The following is a 27,168-nucleotide window of genomic DNA, read 5'->3' on the forward strand; positions in this document are numbered from 1 at the left end:
ATTAAATTTATATCAAGCATTTGAAAGAAAGGAAGGTGTTGCTTGGCATTGTTTGTGGTAACATGTTACTAAAATCATTTTTATTTTAGGTGTTACAATTCTATATAAAGATTATTTTCAATAACAAATATAGACTGCAATTAACAGCATGTAACAAAATATTTGTTTAATCTTTGAATATTTAATTATTCATTCATATAAAAAAAATAGTTTTTATATAATCCAAATCACAAACTAATATTACAATATCATAGCATAACAAATGTGTTGGTGCCACTTACCTGGATAAAACAATATTACCCTTTCCCTCCATAGTGAGAGAACAATATGCAAAACACCCCTACCTGGAAATGGGACAATCTCATCATACCACATCATCATTTCATTTACACACTACCTAGATAAAGGAACTGAAGAACTCCAGTTAAGCTAGGCATGAAAACACTTACCTGCTGAACCCTTGAAAGGAGTGGTTCGAGCCAGTGTTGGTTGCATTCACAATGACTGTCTAGGAATGTAAGAATTTCTGCTGATGCATAGTCTGCACCTCTCACTCGAGATCTCATTAGACCTGCAAGATACAAGAAAATAAGTTGGTTTTTTTTCATACGCATCCAACAACGAGTAACTCGCCATTTACAGGATGGTTAACTATTTTATAATCTATCATGCTTATAAAACTAAGTCTTATTTGAGATTTTCGGTAGTATAGTTGAAAGAGTTGTGCGATACAACCCTGACACTAGGTTAGGATTGAACCCTGGACCTTGGGATTAACCACCAAGCTACAGCTCCACTACATTTGTTTAAAGTAGTATGCTCTGAGCAAACAAGTGTGTATTGGGGAGGAGGGGAGGGCTGAGGCCACACAAAGGTCGTCCAACTTGGCTCAATTTTATAAGTGCTCTTAACTGTAACTCCTTTGAATCTTCTTGATAACGTTCAAGTAGACTGTTGTTTATGGTTATATTCACTTTAATGGTTTTTAAAAAATTAATTTCCTCACAAATAAAGCAACACAATCTAAAGGGAATGACTTATACTGTAGTATAGTCCTCTAATAACTTGGATTTAAGAAAGGAAGATTATATCAAAATCATGATAAATGATTACAGTTATTATAATTCAATAAACAATTTACTACTACATTATTCATTCTTACCCTCCCTTCTCTCATTTCGTAATACTTTAACTTTCTCAATTTGTTGAAGCTGCTGGCCATCTTCAGCTGTAAGTACAAACATAATATAATAGCATCATTAACAAGTTTGTTTTGACAGAATCTATACAATTTGTGAATTTAATTTGTTTGAAAAAGAATAATATATAAGAACAATAATTAACTGTCGTCAGTGTTTAATGTATATTTAATGTAATGACGTTATATAATTAATTATGTAATTATGTAACACATAATTCAATACAAACTGTACACCTGAGACAATATTAATTGTTTTAATATCATTTTTGTAAATTAAAGTTTGCATTCAAATACATCTGTGAACATAGTACCCAATTATACTCCTGGTTGAAGGCGATAGTATGGCATGAACATAAGAAAAGGATTTGAACCTTTGACATTGTAAGCATAAGCACATCTGTGGGTCAGCAAGGTAAGGGTCAAGAGTGTGATGGGTCAGAGTTCAACTAATTGATTGATTGGAATTTCCATTAAGATTGAAACATAAGGGAATTCACAGAGCGTATGTTCTACATTGTAAAAATAACATTCACATTTTTTACAGATTTTGAAATATGGATTTATAATTATTAGAAAACAACATTTGTGAACATTATTTAATAAAATTGAACAGTCCTGAAGTAGAAAAATATAGTTCAAAATATTAAATCATAGTGGCTTGCCTCGTTGCCTTGTTTGTTTCATATTATCATAATTAAGTCAAGATGAATCGATGTTTAACTAACTGTCTAAACGTTTGACCTTTTTAAAATTATTGTTCTCAGAAACTGTCTTTCTGGGGTTACGCTCTATAAAGTTGAAATGTAAAAAAAAATTACTTCATGAAAATATTTTTCCCTTAACTACTATTTGGTTTTCTGTTTGATATGTACTATCCAATTGGGACTAACCTTCAACTATTGAGATACAGTATTCTAAACCGAGTCTCCCATTTTAAAATTTAAAAAAAAACAAGACAAAATTGCTACTAGAACAGTAGTTCTAGTTAAATTCCGTTCTCAACTAAATGTTGAACTGGATAATTGTATATTTAATGAGATATTTCACATTAATGCAGTGTTTGACTTCATTAAAATAGATTGTTTTAGAATATCAGTTCACACAGACACTTCACAAGTACAAAGTCCGTTTATTTCAAGCTTGCTTAACACCTTTTCACACCATCATCTTGTTATTTTTCACATCTTATCTACCAATTTATTGGCTGATAAAAACAGAGAAACACTTCTCTTGCAAACAGACCTAAACTTGGAATATCGTAATCGGTTAAACTGTATTTGGCATTGTTTAGCAGAGCAGTCATGATGTAGTGACATTAAATTAGCTGCCTGAGATAATTAGTAATTTAATCAACTTCCGTAAAAGAAGTTTCACTTCCTGTAAAATTATGTTTAAAACACAGTATATTGATGTTTAAAGCTGAAATTTTAAAGAAAAAACATAGGAAAAGGTACAGAAACGGACACTACAGAACTTAATTGACTTATTTTTGTTCATAAAGAGAATTTATACAGTAAAATATATTCCTGAACATCTTTTTTTTGTGTGATTTAGTTTAGATATCAGGGTTGTATACTGGGTTGTTAATGAGGGGAGGTTGTTGAACCTAGTTGTATTTTCTCAAAGTGCATAGACTTTTTATTATGGATGAATATTTGTTTACCAAGTCTATCATCTCACAGTCTTTGTTTTGTTTATTTATGTTTATGTAAAGCTTATGTAATTGCCAATTAAACATTTCTCAGTTTTGCAATCTGTTTTTTATACCTTTAAATGTTTTCTGAAATGGTTACATGATAATTGACAAACAGACAAACTTACGATCATCACTAAAATCATCAACTAATATAATTTCCTTGATTAGGTGAGGTGGGCTTCTTCGTAAAACACTATAAAATAAAAACAAAGTATTATTTATTTAAATCTTTTATAATATTTAGTGGCTGTATTTATTACATATAAATGTTAGATGTTTATATAATTTTAAAAGTATTACTACCAGTACCAGTTGAATTATCCAACAAGAAAAAAATGTATGAGTTTATAATAAACATCATTACACCAAATTCCGCAAATCGGCATCATTTATGACAAAAATCAATTCTAGTAAGAGTCGTTTTCTTGACTTAAAACCTATTAAAGATAAATGACCCACATGTTGTCATAGCAACAACATTCGCAATGAATACTTATCTATTTTAAGGTCCCTGCTACATGTTTTAGAAGCTCAGTAAGCAGGATGTCGACAACATAATCGTGAAATAACTGGCCTACGATAATGTGATGTTAGAAAATGAACGAAATTTAACATCTGATGCTAAAGGAATAATAATTATTACTACTTAAAAGAATAAGGCTCACTGCACTGATGCCTAAAGCTCTGTCTACACTATCATTATCAAAAACAAAAATGTGATGTGTCCATATATGGACATCTGCGGTCATATTTAGGCAGATCACTACCATATTTGGGCACATGTCAAACTAGTTTGATAGTTGTACACAGAAGACTAAACAATAATCATCTTTCATTTAAATTTATTTTTGTATACTGTACTGTATGTACTGAAGAAAACCTATCCAAATAATTCTTGTGTGGAACAGAATCTTTTACAGTACTTTGACAAACATGGAAATAAATTTGGAGTTGAAAGGATCTAACATAACTACGTCAGAAGATTATCTCCGACCATTTAATATAAATTGTTCTTAACCTTGTAAATGCAATACAAAACTATAAATAATACAATAAATAAAACTAATGAGTATTTCATTGAGTTTTCAATATTAGTTTGAACAATCAAATTACATTTTTATTTTGATTGGTATGGTAATAAAATAAAAATATTGAAAATCTAATCAAAATGATTAAAATGTTATGTGCAGTATCAATTATGGTTTAGAATTTAACCTGTATAGTAAAGTTCAAGAAATAAAAACATTTTTTCCCCAGTGAAATGACATGTATTTGTCTGGGCTCGCACTGGCCGATCGCCAAGTCGCCATGGGCGAAAACGTTTCCAGATTGGCGAAAAATAAAACGGCTACTTTAGCCATTTTGGCTATGACATATGATAAAATAGATAATAAAATAATCATTTTGGCGAAAGCATAAAGTTCAACTAAAAGGTCCATTTGTCGATCTTCAAACATTTATTTTGTTCGTTATATCATGTTGTTTACTTCAAGCTCCATTTTCGTCAACTTGTTTCGTTGTACCAGGCGTCTCTTTGTTTTTTCAATATGATGGAGATAGCAGCGGTAGACTGCACAGAGAAACAGACGTTACACGACACATGGATGATGGAGTCTACCCAAACTATCACGTGTTGCGCTGCACAAACGATCGACGACTCGACAGCCGACGGTCGGCTATTTACCGGGATTGTCTATTTTTCGATAAGGGTGTTCTTTTCAGATTAAAAAAAACATAGTATCTTCAATGAATGATCTTATCGAAATCAATATTCATGCGTTATGCATTTTAGGCTCCAATAATGTAGTTTCATATTTTACCCTTAATAAAGTTTCCTCGTGCGTGCAGTGCGTCAGTAGAGTAAACAAAACAACATTCGGGAAATGGTAGAGTCTAACGGGGATTTAGCTAAACACACACGTGCATTTATTGCGGACTATATAAACGGCGCGGCTTCTGTGTTGTTGGGTAATAAATAATCGATCGAGCCGGGATGGTATAAATTTCTCCCCCGACAGAAACGCCTTTTCCCTGTGCTTTGGCCTATATTATCTGCACGTTCAACAACGATACGAGTGTTCGTTTGCTAGAAATATTTTTAGCATATAGGCCTACGACGTACCGTCGTACATAATTTTGTAGGCCTAGGCGTGCGCTACTGCACTTTCGCACCTCTTGAGCATACCCAATTTAAAAACATTCACCCGCTGCGCGGCGGTGGGTGACCGTGAAAGTCTTAGGATTTTCGCGTGTTACGGAAGCCACCAGCCAAGCGTAAAAAACAAAAATAACATAGCGTTCAGGGGATTTCAGAAAACTGTAAAATGTTTCTTATTAAATTGATAACTGTATGAATGCTGTATGATTAAAAACAATTTGAACAATTGTTTTGATCATAAAATACAACAATTATTTTTTTAAATCAAATATACACAGTGATGGCTCTCTTTCCCCAAATGCCTTACAAAAACGTTCAGGGAACAGTGTATAGACCTATTGACATAGATAAATTAACTAAAACGTTTTTACCATTATATTTCAACAATTTTTAATTTTGGCTAATGACCGATTCATTTGGCTAAATAAAAAAATTGGACTTTAGCCATTTTGGCTATCGATAAACTGATTTGACTAAAAAAAATATTTTGACTTTCGCCAAATGGCTAAACAAAATGAAATGTTAGTGCTACCCCAGTTTGTCTAATGTATAGAACGGAAAGAAGTCAAGATTTTCAGGTCATCGTAAAGTCAAAGGTCAATTGATGATATGTTCCCTAAGTTAATCATAATATACATTTGTGATCAATGATATTTCTGAATACCGTAGAGATTTGCTTTGAATGAAGATACTTCCATTTATAGCACAAAAATGTCTGTTTAGTCTTGCTAAAGCTGTACTGTATACAAACTATAATGTATCATTTTACAGGTATATTGTACATGTATAGGTCAAATATTAAAATTCAAAATAAAAAGATTTTTTTTTAAATTATTTTTACTCATACATAATGTTTTTAATGTATTTTACTTGGTAATAATTACCCTAAATATGTTCATGGTTTTTAAACAAAATTTAAATTCTCATGATACTGTACAGATGAATAACAAATAATCAAAATATTCTGTAGGAATTGACTGACATGCAACAGACGAGAGATGTCGACATTTTCTAAATTAAATTTTTATAATAAAATACTCTAAATGGTAATTTGATGCATAGGATGAATAACTATACAATTGTAAATGAATCACTGTAATATGATGATGCAGATATATTTAGGTTTCTACAATTTACACCAAAAATGACAGTTTATTCAGTATTACAGTACAGGACAGAATTATTGCAAAAATCCCAACGCATTCAACATGTTGTCGTTGCGTTGTGTTTGCGTTGCGTTGAACGACTTTCAACGTATAGTTGTTTATTCAACGAAAGTCATTATCAGCATGTCAAGTAAACAATGAGTTATTTCAACGCTAGCTGCTACTGCAGCGCTAGACTGGCCGATTGCACGCTTGAACGATCAATAACAACAACAGGCAAAATACCTACCGGCAGTCACTACCAGATATTTTAATATAAATAAAATATATAATAATAATATGAAGCTTAGATATATTTTTATGTATTGAACGGACAGTTACCAAATAAAACACACAGTGATCCTCAGTGTTTATTTATTTCCCAGTGTTTAGTGAAGGAAAACATCGAATAATAAGGTCGATGCTAAGCCTAACAGTTAACACTGTACTGTCTCCCGCGAAAAACACGATATCACGTCGTAAAATCAAACAACCTGGTAAACTGAAAAATCAACACACGAGGCCGCCACTCCGGCTTCCGGTTCCTCAAGAAAAACACCACGTGTGTTATGACGTATTTAACAATCGTTAATGACGACGAAGTAAATAATTTTATTTAGGCCTACATTTGTTAGCTGTTCGAGATTCAAGAGGATTCAAGAGATAAAGTTAAAATAATGTTTCTCTATTTTGGTTTTTATTTTATAATTGTCCCATTGTTTTTTGTAATGTAATTTGAAAGAACTAAAAAATTTGACGTGTCCGACACCCTTGAACCAATCGAACAACATTACATTTTTAAGTACAACAAAGCGTTTTGAATACGTTAACAATAGAGCGCGTTGAATGTGTTGAACCCGTTCACCGTTCATTGACGACGTTAAACAATTGATTTCCATAGCGTTGAACGCGTTGAAAACGTTGCACGTTTTGAAAAGCATCAAACAATGCGCTCCCCTCTATCCGGTACACTGTAAGTGTTTGAAATGTTGACTGTTTTCTCGCATATTCTTGCAACTCCCATTCCATTCATACAGTTGCAGGCCAGTGTAATTAAGAAACAATAGTATTGGTGTGGTTCATAAGCTAATCTAGTATGTGTTCAAATTAAGGCCTACAACACTTTTTTAAAGATAATAATTAATAATTTTTCTTTGTTCAATATATTATTACTATTAAGAGGATAATATTAAGGGGACACATTTGTGACCCGATATTTGTGACCCAATATTTGTCCCTTTAATTGAATAGTCTGAGTGTCCCCTGAATTAAAAAATCTTTTGCTTCTTGTTCTTGACATAGGAAAGTGTCCCCTTAATAAGGGTATCCAAAGGTAGGTGTCAATCTATTTTACTTAGTGAAACAGGAACACTAGTAGACCAAACCCAGTACCGTTTTGATTACGATCATTCAGGAAATTACCTCACTACTTTATAAAGCAAACAGTATACAGTACAGTAGGCCTAGAGTAATTGAAATGATTTCTAACAAACAAATTTAGCAATTAGTAAAAAGAATAGACATAGAATTCAATACAGAAACAAGGACAGTATTACCAGACAAATTTGAAATATGATATACTGTTGCATGGTAACAGTATACAAAATATGTATTAAAGAAATAATATATGATGGAAACCTATGCCTTGAGGTCCCTCAAACTTTCTATAAATAAACTTTTAAAATATATTTTGTTGAAACTGACCTTTGTACACAGTACTATAAATTCAAAGTTTCTTACTTAAAATGCTATAGTAATATAAGTTTAAAGATGTATTGTCCCTTGAAACACAAAAAATGAAAAAAAAAATATTCTAAATATAAATTGGCCATATCAAAGTAATATTAAAGGTATTCACTTTAAGTCGAAAATTTGAGCCAAAAACAACAAGTTTACGTAATTAACAGGTAAATTAATTTGATTACATTTCGTCTGGAAAATCATCACAAGCGAAAGTAAACAAAGATTTCAAACCACGAGTATGCATTATACATGATGCTAATTAGGACTGTTTACAACTCGTCGCGGTTGAGAAGGTGTTTTCACACAGATCGCGAGGAAGTTTTATGATTATGCATATAGAGTAGCCAAACAAGCGCGTTGCATTATGAGATATGTTTTGATCGAAAACTTTGACTGGAAGTCAAAGTTATTTTTTGAACAAAAAAATGTCTGTATTTCGGTTAAATAATTTTTTTTTTTACTAATTTTTGGTGAAAGTTAATAACTATTATGATACTTCAAAATGACCCACTTTTTTTCTAAATTTAAAAAAAAAAATTTTTTTTGAATTGGTCAAAGGGACAATACATCTTTAAATAATGTGCTTTTTTATGTACTTGATATTAATTTAGCAAAATACAAAGTGTTTCTGTTTACTCAATCAAAAATCTTTTAAATATAGAAATATATAAAGTAAAGCTCTGTCTACACTATCAGTATCAAACTTTATGTGACAACAAAATGTGATGTGCCCATATATGGACATGATGATGTTATATCACTACCATATTTGGGCATATCACTACCATATTTGGGCACATCACACTTTTTTTGTCAAACTAGTTTTATAGTGTAGACAAAGCTTAAAGATTGGTAAACATTAGTATCCATATATCAAAATATTATGTTTATAATTAACAGATTTTTTTCTAAAAATGATATTAATTGTAACTTACCTAACAACTGTTCTTAAGAGTGTTGATCTAGCTTCATTGTGAAAAGTTATAATAACACTTGTAGTTGGTAATGAATCATCATTCCATTTTTGTGATTTACATCTGAAAGTAAAAAAAAATTAATTTATGATAGCAACTGTGATTACGATAGAAAAGCGCATTAACTAATATTAAAACCAATAATATTTGAAGAAATAATTAAAAAAAGGGGAAGGACATTCTTCATATTGTGCATAAACTGTGGTGTTGGTAATGTAGTCTATGAGTGCCACTTTATACCTGGATAAACAAACAATGGCCCACTCTCTCTGAAGAGATGGTACTTTTACAAAAAGAAAAAATCAAGTTGGACACCCTTACTGCATAATGAGGCAGTCCACTTACCATCGCCATCATTTCTATTCATCAATTTTTAAATAATTTAGGTTTAGCTCCAGTGTTGCCATTTTAATTTAACCTCGTCTATTTTGTGCCTAGCTTACCTGGATAAACCGACAATAGCCCATGCTCTCCAGAGGGAGGGCTTAGATACGAAAAGTTAAAAGTTCCTAGAAAACTCCCCAACCACATACCACTGTCATCATTTTGCGACTTGACTGCGAATCATGCAAGTGTTATTTGTGTATCAAAAAAATGTGGCTTAAAAAAAAGGGCTAATTTAATGTGATGTCCTGCCTGTCATTCTGTCTGTAGAACCTTAATTCCACTACAAATCAAACTGCGTTGACTTAAAATGTCAAAACAATACAAAGAAATGACATAATTGCCATGTGTGTTCATTCTAATCTTGGCATGACTTCATGACCACTGGAAAACTGGAATCCATGTTGGGTATAATTGACAGAATTTATTTTTAGTCTGTCCGACAAAGTTACTGGTGGTATAAAATGGTCTAAATTCAGTTTTTGTTTGTCCGACTACAAAGTTACTGGTATGATATGAAATGGTCTAAATGTGATTTTAAAGGCCAGGTGCGGGCAAAAAATTTCTATTGATCATACATTCCAATAATTATCGATCTATAGTTTCCCCTATGTTTCCTAAATTTTGGGAATTTATTTGTGTTACACGAGCTTGTTGAAAATAAGCACTTTCTTATCAGTGGGGGGATAGTTCAAATTACACAGTAAAATCTCTATTCTTTTGTACACAAATTTTGTAAATAGAGAGGCATTTTAAAAAGCTATGAAAACTAAACGGTGTGGTAAAAAATGTTAACAGATGACTAAATATAGGTAATATAACTTGAATTTTACATTTCTGGTATTTTTATTCAACTTCAGATTTTTATTTTCATGCTATAGCAAAAATTATCCACCGTATATCCACCATCTTTTTTTACCTTCTAGGGAGTCACCACACATGTTATTACATTAGGTTAACTACCTAACTACTGAAAAAAAGTATTCCTGGTTTTTATGGCAGAATATTGCCAAATTTTGTATTTGACCATATTAAGGGAAATTCATGTTTTTTTGTCTTGATTTCTGTTACAAATATTTGATTTATGTACAATTAACCAGATATTATGTTTAAAATTCATGCCTGTACCTGAGCTTTAAAACACAGAAAAAAAAGTGTGTAAAACCTCTTATATTTACTACTTTAATTATAACAAAAAAAAAAAAAATAATGGTTGGTTGTGTTGCTCCTACTTTTGGAAGGGTTCATGGACTATACCATTTATGAATAGGAGTATCAAATAAAAAATGAAATAGGTCTGTTTTTCTAGGCACAAACAGATGAATGTTTATATCGGTATCAAACAAATTATTATAAAAGGGTAAGAACATGTTTTATTACGTATAATAAATCATGAAGGTTGAAGGAGGATTTCTTCGAGCTTAAACATAAATGTCAAAAGTTGAAATGAATCTCTTAAAGTGAAGAATTTTGACTAATTAAACCTAACACATTTCAACACATAACAACGTATAATAAACAATTCTACATTTGAAATGTTTAGCATTCTGAAAATGTCGTTACCTTGTCGAGCACAACGCTTAATTGGTTAAAATGCTTTTAAAATCGATTAAACACGGTTGAATATAACACTTTCATCGTAGAGAATATTAACACAGACTTTTATTTACGTCAATATTTTTTAATGAAAAGACAATAACATTTCAATGTTAATTTATAGTTATTGATATTCACACAAACTGCTGACTAGTTTGATAAATGTTATTCAAAATTTAATTTGATTTGATATTATGTGGAATCTTAAACACTACAGTACGTCAAATCTGCTGAGTTAATCTGCAAGTATAATATAACATCCACATTCTGAAATAAAAATTAAATTTTTTTATATAAAATTTGAAAATATTATAAACATATTATATAAATCAAAGTTTAAGATGTGTACCATCTATAAAAACACACGACAGTAAAAACAAACACATTTTTTTATGTGTGAAAATAGTTTCATCTGGTTTAAATAAATAATACTGTTACTATGTTTTTTAATATGGTGTATTTTTTTTATATATATATAAATGTAGTTTTAAATGCTGGTTCCAAGAATCCAGATTCCTAGGGACATGTTGATCTGTTCTTATAGACATGAGACGGCATCAATATAAATTGAAAAATTATGTTTACATTTATTTATAGAGAAGTTGATAGTGTGTAACAGAAATGTTGGTACAGTTGAACGTATGGTCATTTGTTACGGATTAAAACCTACAGGAAAAGCAGGATGGTTTTGTGTATAGTAACCTTTGTTTAAACCACTGGGTGCAGTCCTGTCTATACATTCTAGTCTAGTAATATACACAGTACACCATCCCATAATAAGGTTTGACGGAATGCTAAAAAAAATTAAATCAGTTGTTCCAAGACGTAGATTTTTTACAGGCCTGAGGTTCATTTTTCCACAAGAGGGCATTTATAGTGGGGATTCTTCTTTTCGTAAAGGGAAAGGGCTAATGTCGGTTTATCCAGGTACAATAAGCAGGCACAAAATAGACAACGTCATTTACTATCAAATCTGCTGACTACTAGTCCCTACTTTAAAAAGGGCACCACTTATCTATTTTTTTGTAGTTTTAATTTGCTTAAATTCAATTTTTAAAGACTTTGTTTATCTATTCTTTTTTTGATAATTGTAGTGCATTTTAATGAACACAATGCTACCTACTCACTCTTTTGTCATCCACTCTTTAGTCTCATCCCTAGGACACCTAAACTTTTAAAAAATATTTCCATTGTTTGAATTTGAAGGAGTGTCTGCCATTCAAAACGATGGTATTATTGAAAGCAGACTTGAAACTATTAATCTAAACACATCTAACTTTCAATTAGACAAGTTTCCTTTGCACATAAATACACACAATTCAATATTTTGTCACGATCAATTGAACTAATTGAGTCACTTGTCTACTACGACTGGTTCTTCCACCATTAAGCTCTGTCTACACTATCAAACTAGTTTGAAAAAAAAAGTGTGATGTGCCTAAATAAGGTATCGTGATATGCCCAAATATGGTAGTGATATGACATCATCATGTCCATATATGGGCACATCACAAGCCACTGTGTCAATTCTAACACAGTGTGCAAATTCAAACTCTATCAAAGGAAGATAAATTAAAAACCAGGTGAAAAAACTGAAGTTGTCATAAAGAAAATACACTTATTATAATTACAAACTATTGTAAAGCTCTGTCTACAGTATCAAACTTTATGTGACAACAAAATGTGACATATGGACATGATGATGTCATATCACTATCATATTTAAGCATATCACTACCATATTTGGGCACATCGCACTTTTTTTTGTCAAACTAGTTTGATAGTGTAGACAGAGCTTTAGAATCTAGTGATGCAAAGTGTAACTGTGCCAAGGAAAAGGAGTAGGAAGGAAAGCAGGAAGAGGTATCCCACAAAATATAATGTTATTTCAAGGAATTATTTCAACCTGACAACCCTAAAATTAAAAGCTCTCTTTAAATATCAACGCCATTTTTTTCATGTTTACCAATTCACATTTGATTACAATAATTCACACACTGGCAATGCAAGTGAAATCTCAATCGTGTACAGATTAGCAAACGTTTCCCTAAATTGTAAATATTGCCTTACTTACTAGTAAGTTGGCTAGAAAGCTCTACTAATGTAATTATTGATTGTGAATTATGATTATTCAACCTCCAGACACATTTCAGTGACTCATTTCATAAAAAGCATGTTAATGTCGTCCAAACGTATGTATACTGTAGAGATAGGTTAAAACATTGTGAAATTAATTAATTTACATATACCACAGGCTATTGTCGGTTTATCCAGGTAAGCTAGGCACGAAATAGACTATGCAAACTTGTTATTACCTTATTCTACTAGCGACATCATCAATTAATGGCATAATAATATTTCAATAAAGAGGTTCCTCTACGGATGAACCGGCATGAAAGGAAATAAACAGTCATATGTACTTAAAGTTACAACATTGTAAGAACAAATAATTCAAAATGTCTAAGTCTGTATATTTTTAACAATAAGACTTGAATGATCTTTTCAGATGTACTTTTAAGTAGGAACACCTACACAAATAAAAAGTGCTTAATTGTTACGATTGAATTGGCAGAGAAAGCAAATAGTCAATTTTACCTCTGTTCACTATTTAGTATTACCAGGGAGATATTACAACTACCTGCTATTACAGTTTAAAGTATTATAAAGCTTTTTTCATAGCAAAACATTATTTCTTTGAATTGATCATTAAATTGACTTGCACGTTAATAGTCTCAAGGTGCAATAGCTTTAGTTGTAATAAAGTTGAAATTAAATTTGATCGTTCTAAGTTGTTGAGGAAAAGCAAGGAGTTTATAACGCTGATCCTATGATAACACAAAGATGGCTATACAGGAAGAGGTCTGAAATTAAAGAAAACAAACATTTTGAAAAAAAAACTCTCCTAAACTAGTCACAGATCACACACAACATAGCATGCAGGAAGTTTCATATACTCTGTGTCTGTAGGGTAGAAAAGCTTGTAGAAGGGTGGGAAGCATATTGGTAAGATGGTAGGATTTTAAATTCTATTTGTTTACAATCCTAAAAAACTAAGCTTAAACAAATAAAAAGAAACTTAACTTTTCAGCAAAAATACAAGGTCTTCTCAAATTTGTGTTAACAGATTTTGCCAAAAAAGGAAAGACAATTACAATTCAGCAACAAGACAACATCAGACTCTGTAGGCTAGCGTATGCATAGCTATGTTTTTACGTTACCTCTCTTTACATAGACCTACAAAACTACTGTAAGCCTAATTAAACTAGGCCTACATTTCTACGAGATTTAAACATTTGACACAAGCTACTTCGGTAGAGCATTTTGAACTGAATTAACTTTAGAACACACATTTAACACAAGAAATGACCTGGTTTAATGTCTTTAAACTATTAAAAGCATTTTTAGAAAATGTCAACAATTGTAGGTATATTGTTTTTAAAGTGAATTCATAGAGAAGGGTTCTAAGAACCTTTGTCACTTGTGGATTTCCAATTATATTTCCTATGTGAAATTCTATCTTACATAACCTTATTGATTGACAAGATGTACAACTTAATGTCACTAATACATCAATACAAAGGCGCAGTGCAGGTTTTCAGAAAGGAAATCATTTTTTTTTTAAATCAAGCAGTTAGAACTACGACAAAATTAAATATAAATATAGGTATCATTTCAATAATTGAGCCAATGATAAAGGGGTCATTTTAACCAACGACAAAATGACGCTGCTTTCGTTTTTATTTATAACGACCTTTACAACACAAAGTTTAAGGCAAATTACAATTCCTTTTCAACACAGAGTGTATTGCCTATAAAATTGTCAAATTTATAATTCATAGACAACTTTTGAATATTTCATTTAATCTATGAATCTGTTTGAATAAACCCAGTCAATTTGGCGGCTACACAGTTCGAAATAGTTTCAAATTTTTTATTTTTATATTAATCTAATTTAGAAAGACTAAAAATAATAGTTTGCAAATTATGTTTGTCCATTTCATGCCTAGCTTACCTGGATAAACCAACAATTCTTCCTATAATTTTAAAACTGTGTATTTGTTAAATAGGCAATTTTAATGTCACTTACAGTATACAGAAATAATATGTTATTTAATTTGTCCAAAAATAGGAGCGAAAAAAAATAATATAAAAAATATTATTTTATTTTTTTTCAAAGTAAATAACTTTCATAACATTTCAAAATGGCCTAAATTCAAAGTTTGATTTTACTCATCTTTATTTTTTATTTTGCCTTTGAAATAATAAATCTTTAGTTTTAATTGTGAGGACACAAAAGTCATAGAGGAAGTGTGGCACCGCACATTAACAGTAACCAACTAGCCATGGTTTCTAGGCTGTCAAAATGCAAAATGATGTTTAGTTACAAAAATTAGTATTCGCATAAATACATTAAATGTGATGCAAATACATTTTTATAATTTAATAACTGGGTTTAATAGATTCTTGGCTGAACACTAATGCAACATGACTATAGGACTGAAACCCATTTGCAAATATTATGTTATCAATCACCAACCAGTCTGTGTTGAAATCCCAAAGGGAATGGGTATATAAAGGGATGCAGTACATCATCCAAGAAGGGCATCAAAAATTTAACAGAGCTTAAATTAATAAATTATTCAATGAATATACATAATGAATATTCATAATGCTATTTTGAGTTTTGTTTAAGAATAAGCATCGGTGCATGAAATTAATTGTAGCTAGGCTCAAAAGTGATGACATTTCTCATTGACGATAGATACTGATAAATAGCAGGTTTCCCATTGACGAATTACAATCGCTATAGATAGCACTGTATACTGTAGGCTTAAAAATGAGGTACAGTATTCACTGACGACAGACCTGAATAAGCTTTATTATTCGCGTGTACTTTGCTTTCGTTTCTGGTTTGTAAATAACGAACTGGAAGAAGGTATTTTACTATTTTCTTAATTTGTACCATTGGTTTGATAAAAACAATTTTATAAAAATTCTACAAAAAGTCTACATGTACTTTACAACATAAGACCATATCTATAAGTAACAACAACGAAAGGTTTGGCTTTGTTTATAATTTCAATATTATTTTCTAGGTTAACCCTACCATAATGTACCAGCATATTTCTTTTATTAACAATTCACAGCTATGTTTTATATAGTCAATTTTTACAACAATAAAAAAAATATGTTACCTTAAAAATAAAAGATATTAAAAGCTGTGAATGATTAATATTTGATAATACATATTTCAATAGAGCGCCTGATATAAATATTAAATTGGTAAAGTACACAAAGGTACTTCTTGAAAGCTAACATGTTAATATGAATGCTTTAACAAAGTACCGAATAGTTAAAACATAACCAACAAGACACCGAAAGGAATTTACAAAATTTGACGCAAAAGAGCTGTATAAATCCACATGGAAATATTATCAATTATCCATGCAAATATGTTAAATTAAAGGATCAATGTCTTATCACCTCAAGACAAAAAAAATTAATTACATTTTGACAGTCAATAAAAAGTCCCAAAGTTCAACACAATCCTAATATAATTTTTGAAAATACTTTATAAATATTTATTTATAATTTAAAGACACCTTACCTACAATTTGTGACGTTTTGTAAAAATAATACATATATTACTTTAAAAACATTAAACCATGTCATTCCTTGTCTTAAATGTACATTTTATGGTAAATTATGATAAAAAGTGAAAAACAATGCACTACCTAAGTAGCTCGCGGCGATTGACCTCTCGTGGACGGTCTTAGGCCTAGCCTAGCTAGGCTTAGTTTTGTAGGCCTAGCTGGTAAACATTGGTAACGTACAAACATCGTACGCTAGCTATATACCTAGCCTGACGTATAGTTGCTGCATTAATTGTCTTTCTATTTTTGCCAGACTCCGTTGATACAAATTGGGGAAAACCCGGTATTTTCGCTGAAAAGTTAGGAGTCTTCCATTTGTTTTGGCCTCACGATTGATCGAAAAGTGGGTGAATTACAGTAGAAAAACAAAAATATCAATCCGCGCGCAATGCATTTTGGGATTTATAGCGGGCCGCTATAATTATTAGAATCGATTTATTTTTCACATTTTTAACCATTTAAAGACGAAAAAAGTTATCGAAATAGGACCATATAGTATTATTTTTACATTAAATATAGTTTTTGATCTTTAATTAGATCTAAAAACGTAGGGAAGGTGTCTTTATTAAATAACATTGGCAAATCAAAGCATTTATACTATCTGTGTCATCAACAGTATTATTAGGTTGTTACATCCCTAGTTAAGGTAATTAAATTATTTTTGTAGGAGTAAATGCGTTGAGCTTAAACTGGGGAAGGCTGTGTTAACAAAATCCTATAACAATTCGTAATAGCTGGAAATTCAAAAGTAGCAGATCTATGCATTACGCTAAGGTTTTCTATGGAATACTGTTACAACACTTGAAATGGTAGTATCTGGGCTTAAATGGTATCTACCTTAATGCTCTAATATATTTACTTTCTTTAAATTGTTTTAGTATTGATTAGTATGACCTCTCTATGACTTGTATAATCACCGTAACTGGGATAAGACTGTGTTAACAAAATTCAATAACAATTCATAATAGCTGGCAATTCAAAAGTAACAGATACATTTACGCTAAGGTTTTCTATGGAATACTGTTACAACACTTGAAATGGCATTATCTGGGTTTAAATGGTATCTACCTTAAATGCCCTAATATATTTACTTTCTTTAAATTGTGCTTCAAATTATTACAACATGATTAGTATGACCTCTCTACGACTTGTATAATCATCGTTTCTACTCTTTAAGCAACGAATGGATTGTAAAACACACAATACAATTTACATCGCAGGATAAAGTTCATTTTATTGGAAAGTATAAATGCCACCTGGGTGGATACACTATGCATGGTTATTATTTATGATTTAAGAGGGATAACAGATTGACATATATCCCAAAGGAAATTATAATTTATATAATTATTAAGTTTGTAATTATCTCAAAGCTGAATGCTGAATGTCAAGGTGAACCACTATAAGAAAATATGAGGTGTACTGTATGTACTATAGGCATAATGTTATGTATACACATTATCTATATAGACTAAGTGTATTATCAACCCAGGGTTCTTGTATAAGGAGCAAGATAAAGAAAACCTGTAGAAAAATAGGGGATAACGATTTGGTATGCACGGTTTAATAAAGCCTTTAGCCTAGGCCATTAAGCAGGCGTATCTAGAAGGGCCCAGCTGGCCCAGGCCCTGTCCCCACTATTTCAAAATCCTGGATATTCCACTGATGAGATCATAATATAATAGCTAGTGTAAAAGTCTCTGCTTATCTGCATACCGTTGTACAAAAACCCTGTTATTCTATTTTCTCTCATCTTTGCAAAGTAGGGTTGTTGAAAGATCAAAAGTGACTTCCCTCTTTAACTAATAACACAGCCTTTATAATTGAAAATTTCTACTTTTCGAGTTATATCTCACTCTTTGAGGAGAAAGGGCTATTGTCGGTTTACCCAAGTAAGCTAGGCACGAAATAATATTTTTTGCTTGCAAAAAAATGTATAAAATGAGTATACTATACTGTATTATATTTAGGCATGGGATACTTTGAATTGATTAATGCAAATATGTTAAAGAGTTTTTTTATGAATTTAATTTAGAGGAAATTCTCTTTAGTATGACTAATGTTTGCTTAAATCAATTATGTGTTGAAATAATAAAGTCTGTTCATAAATGTTAAAAGTTTAAATTGTTTCAGTCCAACAAATTCAACATTCAACATAAATAATAAATAATACTTGGGATTAGAGATCTGAATATGCAAAAAGCTTTCCATGAAATGGCCAATTAAAAACTTAATTTTATAATCTCTTATTTAATGAGAAACAATTTTAATTAGAGATCTAAACAACCGATACTTAGGAATTTGTAGACAAAAATGCAAATTAAGGGCGGAAGGCATAAAGAAGATAATAAATAATACTTGGTTGGAGAGGCTAAACTTGACTTGACTTGTTTTTAGGGTGGGCAAATGGGAGATCTTAAGATTCTGCCCATTCTGTAAACTTATTTCTTAATAAGAAATAAGTTTGTACAGAATGGGCAGAATCGGATTAATTTGCAAAATTAACATGCATACATAATGTTCTGTAAACCTTAAGTTGATGTGAAAAAAGATTTAACTAATGGGTTAGTGTAGAGTTTTATATATTTTGAGGGATTATCCAGCTATCTGATTGGACGACATCAAGACTCCACTTAAGGCATATTGACCCTTACTTAACCTGCTAACAATATAATGTTCACTTCCGATTCAGTGACTATTTTCATACAGTATGCTGTGCAGGAGTACTAGTACTACAGTACACACTGCAGGAGGTGTTTTTAAAAACCTGATTAAAATGTAAGAATGGAGATTTAAAATCCACCTTTTACTAAAGGCAAGCAGGTGTTCAAAACCCACTAACATTTTAAAAGCAGCTACTGTATATTGTTTTTAATTGTTAAGCTCTGTCTACACTATCAAACTAATTTGACAAAAAAAGTGTGATGTACCCAAATATGGTTGTGGTATGCCCAAATATGGTTGTGATATGCTTAAATATGGTAGTGATATGCCCAAATAAAAATACAAGACTACTGTATTTAAACCAACATCGCAACAAGTTACAACTAATACTAATTAATAGACTACTATATATATTACAGGAAAAAATAAAAATAAATAAAAAAATAAATAAAATAATAAGATTAATTAATTAATCAAAAAATAAAAAGTTATAAAATGAAATATACAAAATATACAGCAATGTAGGACATCATTTGATTTAAAATGCAGTTGAGTGAATAGAATTAATGTTACCAATAAATTATTGCTAAAAATATCTCCTTCTTGAAGACTCACACTATCACTACATTTTAGTCCGATCTATCATCACTAGTATGTCAATTTGGCATTAAACTCATACATTTATAATGAGGTTGTAAAAAGGCAACAAATTTTAAAGTCACGTTCTGGACAGAAGAAATATAAAACTAGAATAGATGAAAATAAAAAAGAGAAAATCTTATCTTTTTAAACATACTGTAGAAGCTAAATGAAATTCTTTGATGATTTGGAATTGATAATATTAATATAATAGTCACAAAATATTGATAATATTAATAAACTATACTTTATATTGATGAACTATTTTAAAAGAGAAATAAAATATAAAATTTAAAAAATATTATGATTATTAAAAGTAGAATACTATATGTCCATTTTTTACCATATAAAGAGAAATAAAATATTAAACTTAATGGAATATTCACTAAAAATATTATGATTATCTAATATAATAACTGTATCTCTATTGTTGTACTTAAAATCCACATAAAATGCATGAAACTAAAAAATATTATGATTGTGTTAAATGGCAGTCATTAAATAAGACTTGCTTATGAGAGATACTTGATAAAAATAGGCTATCCTGTGAACTCAATGTATGCTTTGTATGCAATGATTATTATGACTTTACGATTACTTTAAATGACTGATAATAAAATATAATTTTCTTTATGTCTATTGTTCAACAATATCGACTATAACGAGGCGCAGCAACGGATCTCGTTTTCTTCATTATTGTTGTAAGAGGTATTATTATTATAACTTTAAAGAATGCAAATTGAAATATAATAATAGAAATATAAAGTATCATAATTTTAGGCTTCAGGTTTTACTACTTGAAATAAAATTTTAAGAGAGTATTCGAACAAGGTAGTACAAGTTGAGCATACAATATGTGGGCGAAGAAATAACAAAGGAGACATCAAAATGATACATGCAAGCCTACAAGATGTTAGCCTACCTACTGTACTGTACATACTGTATGCTGTCTTCACAAGGAAATACATTACAATAAACATTATTTCAGTACAGTAGTTGGCTCAATGGGGTACATATGTACATTGTAGGAAATCATTTGGCCAGACATAAGCAAAGTAGATTGTTCTCAGACAAATCTGTACCTAGATTCTGATCATATTTGTATATATTTATCTATGAATTCAGAGCCTGAAGAAAGACCAATGATTGGCAAAATATTGTGAATAATACCAGTCAGTGGACTTACACTAGTACTACTGTTGTATTATTATTATTAGATGTCGAAAATATAGTGAAAATGAAGCAAAGTAACGCTAGCCATGTGGCTTAATTTTTGTCATCAGGCTAAAATTAAACGATTATGAAATAACTATTATATTATACAGATATTGACTGCTTAGAGGTTAAATATATAAATATAATCACGTTCACGTATTTACATAGGCTATGTAATATACAATTATATTTGATTTGTGTATTTAATATGAAATCTGAAAGAAATGTTGATTTGACCTGACTTGAACTATGTGTAAAATTGTGTTTGAACATGCGGTCATTGATCGCATGGTCAATGATCGCACTGACCACCTCAGACCAACAACTGTCTAATCTCAATAAATTCTTGTGATTTTTTTCTCACCTTTTTTGTACCTAAATCTACAAATGATACAATATTATCATCATGCCTTTTGGCAATTTCTTATTAAATTACAACACAGCTGAAACGGCACACAACTTTGGTGATGATATTGATCTACGGATCAATTACCAAACTGACCATTCATAGGTCAACAATTCTTGTACAGTAGCCTATAGTAGTTAATGGAATAAATAGATACTGCAATTACTGTACGGTATATTAATTTTCCTATAATTCAGGTGTACAGTACTGTAAGAGCCTCAAACAAATTTGGATTAATTTTCAAGCATTCAAGTTCACCCCACAATTTTGACCTTTATTGAAAAAAAACACCCCGGAGATAAGCCTTTATTATAGTATAGTAAAGAACCCAATAATAAACAATAGCTCTGTTAAATCCCAATACAGTAAAATTACTATTTATATCACTAGGTTGTACTCAAGGCAAAGAAAGAATGCAAAAACCTTTTATCTCCTCATTGATCTCATCTCTGGGATGATTACAATACAATGTAGCTATACTTATTGTCTCTATTGAATGGATAAATATCTATATCACTTGCACTGATGAAGGGCTAGTGTTGCCCGAAAGCTAATTTTTCTGGCTGTTTTACTTTATCGTTTTGATTTAGCTTTTTGCTTATTTTATATCTCCACTGAGATCCAGCCACTGATACCCTCAGCATTGTCATTTTTCAGTGCTTATTTTTTTTATTTTGTATCTCCATTTTAGATCCTTGCCACTGATACCCACAGCATTGTCATTTTTCAATGCTTATTTTATTTTGTATCTCCATTGAGATCCAGCCACTGATGATACCCACGGCATTGCCATTATTTTCATTAATTTGCCTTTTTTAATACCTTATGCCTTAATTTATATATCTCTATGTAAACTTTTATTTCAATATTCAACCAACTAAAAATGTTAATTACTTAGGTAATCTTAAAAATTGAAAGATATGTCATCAACGTAATTGAAATGTAAAATCAAGTTTAGTAGTTGCTCGTTAATTAATTATCAATTCCCATCAGATCAGCAAGTTTACAACTCAATTGGAACCCACGTTCTCTCATTCTACCCTGGGGACAGGTTGAATGCCATTAGCATCCGTCCGTAGATAGATTAATTTTTGCTCTTTTCCGATTCTATATCTCTGACCGGATGATTCGTAGCATATGGTCTTATTGGTTTTAGTCTGGTCAATTTTTAATTAGTAACATTTGTATCATTATGATTAATAATATATTATAAATGAGTTCAAGGCAAGTGATTTGTAAACAAAATTTATATTTCTATTCATTAGGGAGTTTATCTGAAACTGGATCTTTCACTAGTTATCTGTACAAACTATAGTTCATGGACTATACCATTTGAAAAGGAAAGGGGGATTCAATGAAAACTTCTACTTTTCGAGTTATATATCGCTCTTCGAGAAGAAAGGGCTATTGTTGGTTTATCTAGGTAAGCTTGGCATGAAATAGACTCTATATTTTTGCAGACAGTACAGTAACATAACAATGTTTCTTTCCGCAGCAAATGTTAGGATACCATTCTCCATAATAGGATACAATACCCATCTCCTCCTATACAGTAACTCCCTGGGACCATCACAATAAGGTTTATCACAAATAGCGTGTGCGACACATGGGGATTTGGGAGCAAACGTCATGATGCGTACGTACATGATTTGTTGTTTGTACGTACACTCTCAAACCCTTTCCCACCATGCATTGTGCAATGATGTTCTTCGCGAAATCAAGCTATTTGCGATAAACCTTATTACAATCATGATTCATACAATTGAACTTCTTTCCCAGATTAGTTTTTTTTATTATGATCAGTGGAAAAATGAATAATTTAATGGTTTGACAAATTAGGTTCATTTCCTGACAGGAAGCAAGTGACTGAATATGGTGCCAGTACACAGTACCATCTTCTATAGGTCACTTCATGTATAATGTTCTGAATATACAGAGTGTCTTCATTATAAGACAACAGGCCTATATTTCAGGTGTGCTACAAATTGCACTTCTCACCACATTTAGGTGGTCTAGGTATGAACACGAGGCTAGTGATCTGGAGGTCGTGGGCTCGAGTCCCACCCAAGAATTACTTCTCAATGTACTTAATATAAAGTACAAATTATGTCAGAGTAGGGCAAAACATCTGACCAATTACTCAACACCTGATGCAAAGCAGCTACTCCACAATCACATTTGGGAAATCAGACTGTGAAAAGACGGCAGTGATTCAGATTGACTATAAACATTTTGAAAACTAGACTTACTGTGAATTCCTCGAATCAGGAACGTCCCTACTTATTGGTGTTTTATCACTCTCAACTTGATTAAATTTATTTCGTATATAGGCATCCCCGCCCGGTTTTACTTTAGTTTTTGCTAAATACGTCTCAACGTCAAATGTCCTCCAATCGTTGTCACTGTGAAGAACTTTGCCGTTATCCCGAACACGGTCGGCAATTGGTAAGCTATAATCCTGCAAAAAAAAAACCAAAAAAACATTAATGTTGGAATTAAAGATGATAACGTTATAAAAACGATGACTACATTTACACTTCTTAGGTTTCACAGAACAGAAAACAGCGCCGTTTATTAAATAATGGAAAATTATTAAAAGAATTACGGTGGTACAGTCTTTGGTTCCGTGAAACTGAACAAATGTGGATGTAGCTTAAAGTATATTTGAATTTAGCAAAGCATCTTAAATAAGATTTGAACTCAACACTTTTGTGTTTTTGACAATGCAATATCTACCAGCATTAAGACCCACCCGAGTCAGTTATTGGTACTGTATATAGTACTATAAAAACATGATCGATACAGTTCCTCAGATACAACATTAAATGTTATTTGAGATGTGGTGACATATGCAGTATACCGCACTCTTAAACGTTACGGTCAATCACTGTCAAGCATTACTATCAGCTTTTAGAATTTAAGCACGTATCAACCTTTTGAACTTTGCATTTAAATCTTTTCTAATTCTGTTTTTGTAGTAATTTTAAAGACTAGTTTTGTTTTTGTATCTACCTATGTATGGTATATCAAACATGGGTAAGATTGTTAAAAAAACATAGCTCCTTGTATCTCCCAATGACATAGTGTCTTGCTAACTGACTGAGTCCAACATTATTTTTTTTGTAGCTACCTATATCTGTGTGAAAGGGGCTTATGATGGTATTGAACATGAGTGAGACGATGGTTAAAAAAACACAGCTTGTTCTCCTAAGGCAAGTCTTAGGCTAGAAAAACAGTAGAAAGATTAATAATATCTAATTCGTAACATACTGTACTCCGATCTATACAAAAAAAGTAGCATTAATTTGTCATTGAAATTGTTGCAAACATTTAATCTAATCCTTTAGCCCTCCTGCAAATTGCAACATTACATAGATTTCTTTGATCAAAAACTTAGGCTGTGCTCTTCAAATATTTGTCTCTCAACACTGCAAACAGGTGCCAGCCATTAAAAGTACATACATTGATACCTTAATACAAGGATCTGCTATGTACTAGTTTCTAGCATTAAGTTGGTAATATAAAAGGTTAATTTAATAAACCATGAAGCAGTCTAGTAGCCAGACGTGACAGTACTACATAACATTAAAGTATAGGTTTCTATGAATGAAAATTATGCTAAAATTGTGGTATAAAACTTCATAGCATTTGCAATCACAGTCTGTATTAAGCTCTGTCTACACTATCAAACTAGTTTGACAAAAAAATGTGATGTGCCCAAATACGGTAGTGATATTCCCAAATGTAGTAGTGATATGACATCATCATGTCCATACTGTATATGGGTACATCACATTTTTTTGTCACATAAAGTTTGATAGTGTAGACATAACTTTACAAAACAGCTTGGACTCAGTCACTTAACATTAACAAGCTAATCCTAATTATTCTGATAGAATTGTAATTAATCTGGACCACTTTAGTTAATACAAATTAGTTAGATAGGACCTGTAAGCAATACATAGCATGAACATAATTCTTAGTATCTTGCAGAAAACAATCCATGGTTATGGTTTATAAAACTTAGTAGCAGACTTAAATAAGTATAAATTGAAAATCTTTAAATCCAGTCTACCGGCCTAGTTTCTTTTGGTAGCAGGAGAAAACATCGACAAATGAATCGCTGTTAATGCTACAGATTTAGAGCAAGCTATGAGTGTTACTGTATGGATTGTAGATGATGAATTTCTCTGCGGGTCTCATAATGGACCTGGATTTATACAAAGCTGTGTAATAACGAATGTACATCACACATTAAAACTGAACATTACAATTGTATGTTTAAAAAAAATTAATAAGAATTTAAAACCTTATTTATAGCTTTTCTCATTAAGTTATTTTAAATGCTAAATTTTGAATTTACTACTGGTATGCTTGCTGTCATCTTCCAAAGTTTTAGTTTTTCTGTCTTTTTTAGAAGTTAGTTACTTAAGTTAGAACTTAATGCAATTTTCTGATTGACTCCACATATCTATCTGTTTGTGATCAGCTACTGTGCATGACTGTAGGACAATGTAAAACAGATGGAAAATGAGTACAATTAAAGAAAAAATGAGACAAAATATTCATCTTCCTCTCTTGGCAGATATTGTCTGGACTGACTACAAACAAGCATAGGCCTAGATACAAACAATGATTTATTTTATTTTTAAATACACATTTACTAAAACCTACTAGGGGCCTATAGGCTAGCATTATTAAATAACACAGTACATACTGTATATTCATACATAGGCCTATACACAGTACATTCATCATACATAAACTTTTTTTTGGAAAAATGTGGGACAATCACATTTATTTATTTTTATTTATTTTTTTTTTTTATGGTTTAAATAAAGTGAAACAATGTGGTGAACATATAATACAAGCTAGTCCTTTACCTACCCTAGGCTCTATTTTCTGTTTCATAATATAGCCTAGACTAGGCCTAGTCTAGTTAGACGCAATGCACCTGTTCTGTGTGCTGTATTTTGCTGAACTGAGGCTAGCCTAGCTAGGCTAGGCCTAAAAAAAAACAAGCAAAAGTTTGAAACTTCCAAACTTACGTTTGGCTCATCGCCAGAATTGTACATGTACACTATCATACCTAATACCCAAGCAGCTACAATTAGCAAAAGAAGACGGGATTTCCTACGAATCATGTTGTTTAAATTGCACTAAACAGAAATAAAGAATGTAATGTTTTATAGCTACGAGACTCGGTCTCCAGCCGAAGTAAACCGTGCCACTCACGGCGTCAGACCACGTCCTATTTCCGTTCGATGGATCAAACTTTGACGGTAGCAGCAGCCTTCACACACACGACACGAGTCGCGAGAGAGTATCGTCTGCTAACTCAAAAAAGAGGGCAGTGTTTACTTTTATGTTTTTTTGTTTATTTTCTCTTTCCTTATTTTACAAACAGAAAAAAAAAGCTCTCTGCCTACCGCCAAAGAAATAGAACATAATATTAATTGTCCTCCTACACGAAAAAAGAAAAATAAATTTAGACTTTGAATAGGCCATTTTTATCAAAATAATTATTTCACTTATAAAAAGACAAAATATACGGTTAACTAAATGTTTGGATAACTATTATATGTTACATTCGGGCATATTGAACAAGAAATATTTCTTACAAAAAACGCTGCTCGCTTATTGACGTAACAGTTTTAAAGATATATTGTCCCTCTGAAAAATATTTGTTATTT

General features: G+C 31.3%; 1 protein-coding gene across 1 annotated transcript in view; it reads right to left on the bottom strand.

Annotated features, from left to right (window-relative positions):
- The window catches only part of LOC144851365 (polypeptide N-acetylgalactosaminyltransferase 2-like), a 42,232-nt gene extending 15,494 nt beyond the window's left edge, over nt 1-26,738 (bottom strand). Inside the window, exons 1-6 of the mRNA XM_078708776.1 lie at nt 26,524-26,738; nt 23,725-23,933; nt 8,879-8,980; nt 3,023-3,090; nt 1,163-1,228; nt 450-571 (exon numbers count right to left, since the gene is read on the bottom strand). Of these exons, the coding sequence (XP_078564902.1) occupies nt 450-571; nt 1,163-1,228; nt 3,023-3,090; nt 8,879-8,980; nt 23,725-23,933; nt 26,524-26,619 (663 nt within the window). The 5' untranslated portion in view covers nt 26,620-26,738. The remainder of the gene's footprint in view (nt 1-449; nt 572-1,162; nt 1,229-3,022; nt 3,091-8,878; nt 8,981-23,724; nt 23,934-26,523) is intronic.
- Nucleotides 26,739-27,168: the final 430 nt, after the last annotated feature.

This window comes from Antedon bifida, chromosome 9, assembly GCF_963402885.1.
Source record: "Antedon bifida chromosome 9, ecAntBifi1.1, whole genome shotgun sequence".
NCBI lineage: Eukaryota > Metazoa > Echinodermata > Crinoidea > Comatulida > Antedonidae > Antedon > Antedon bifida.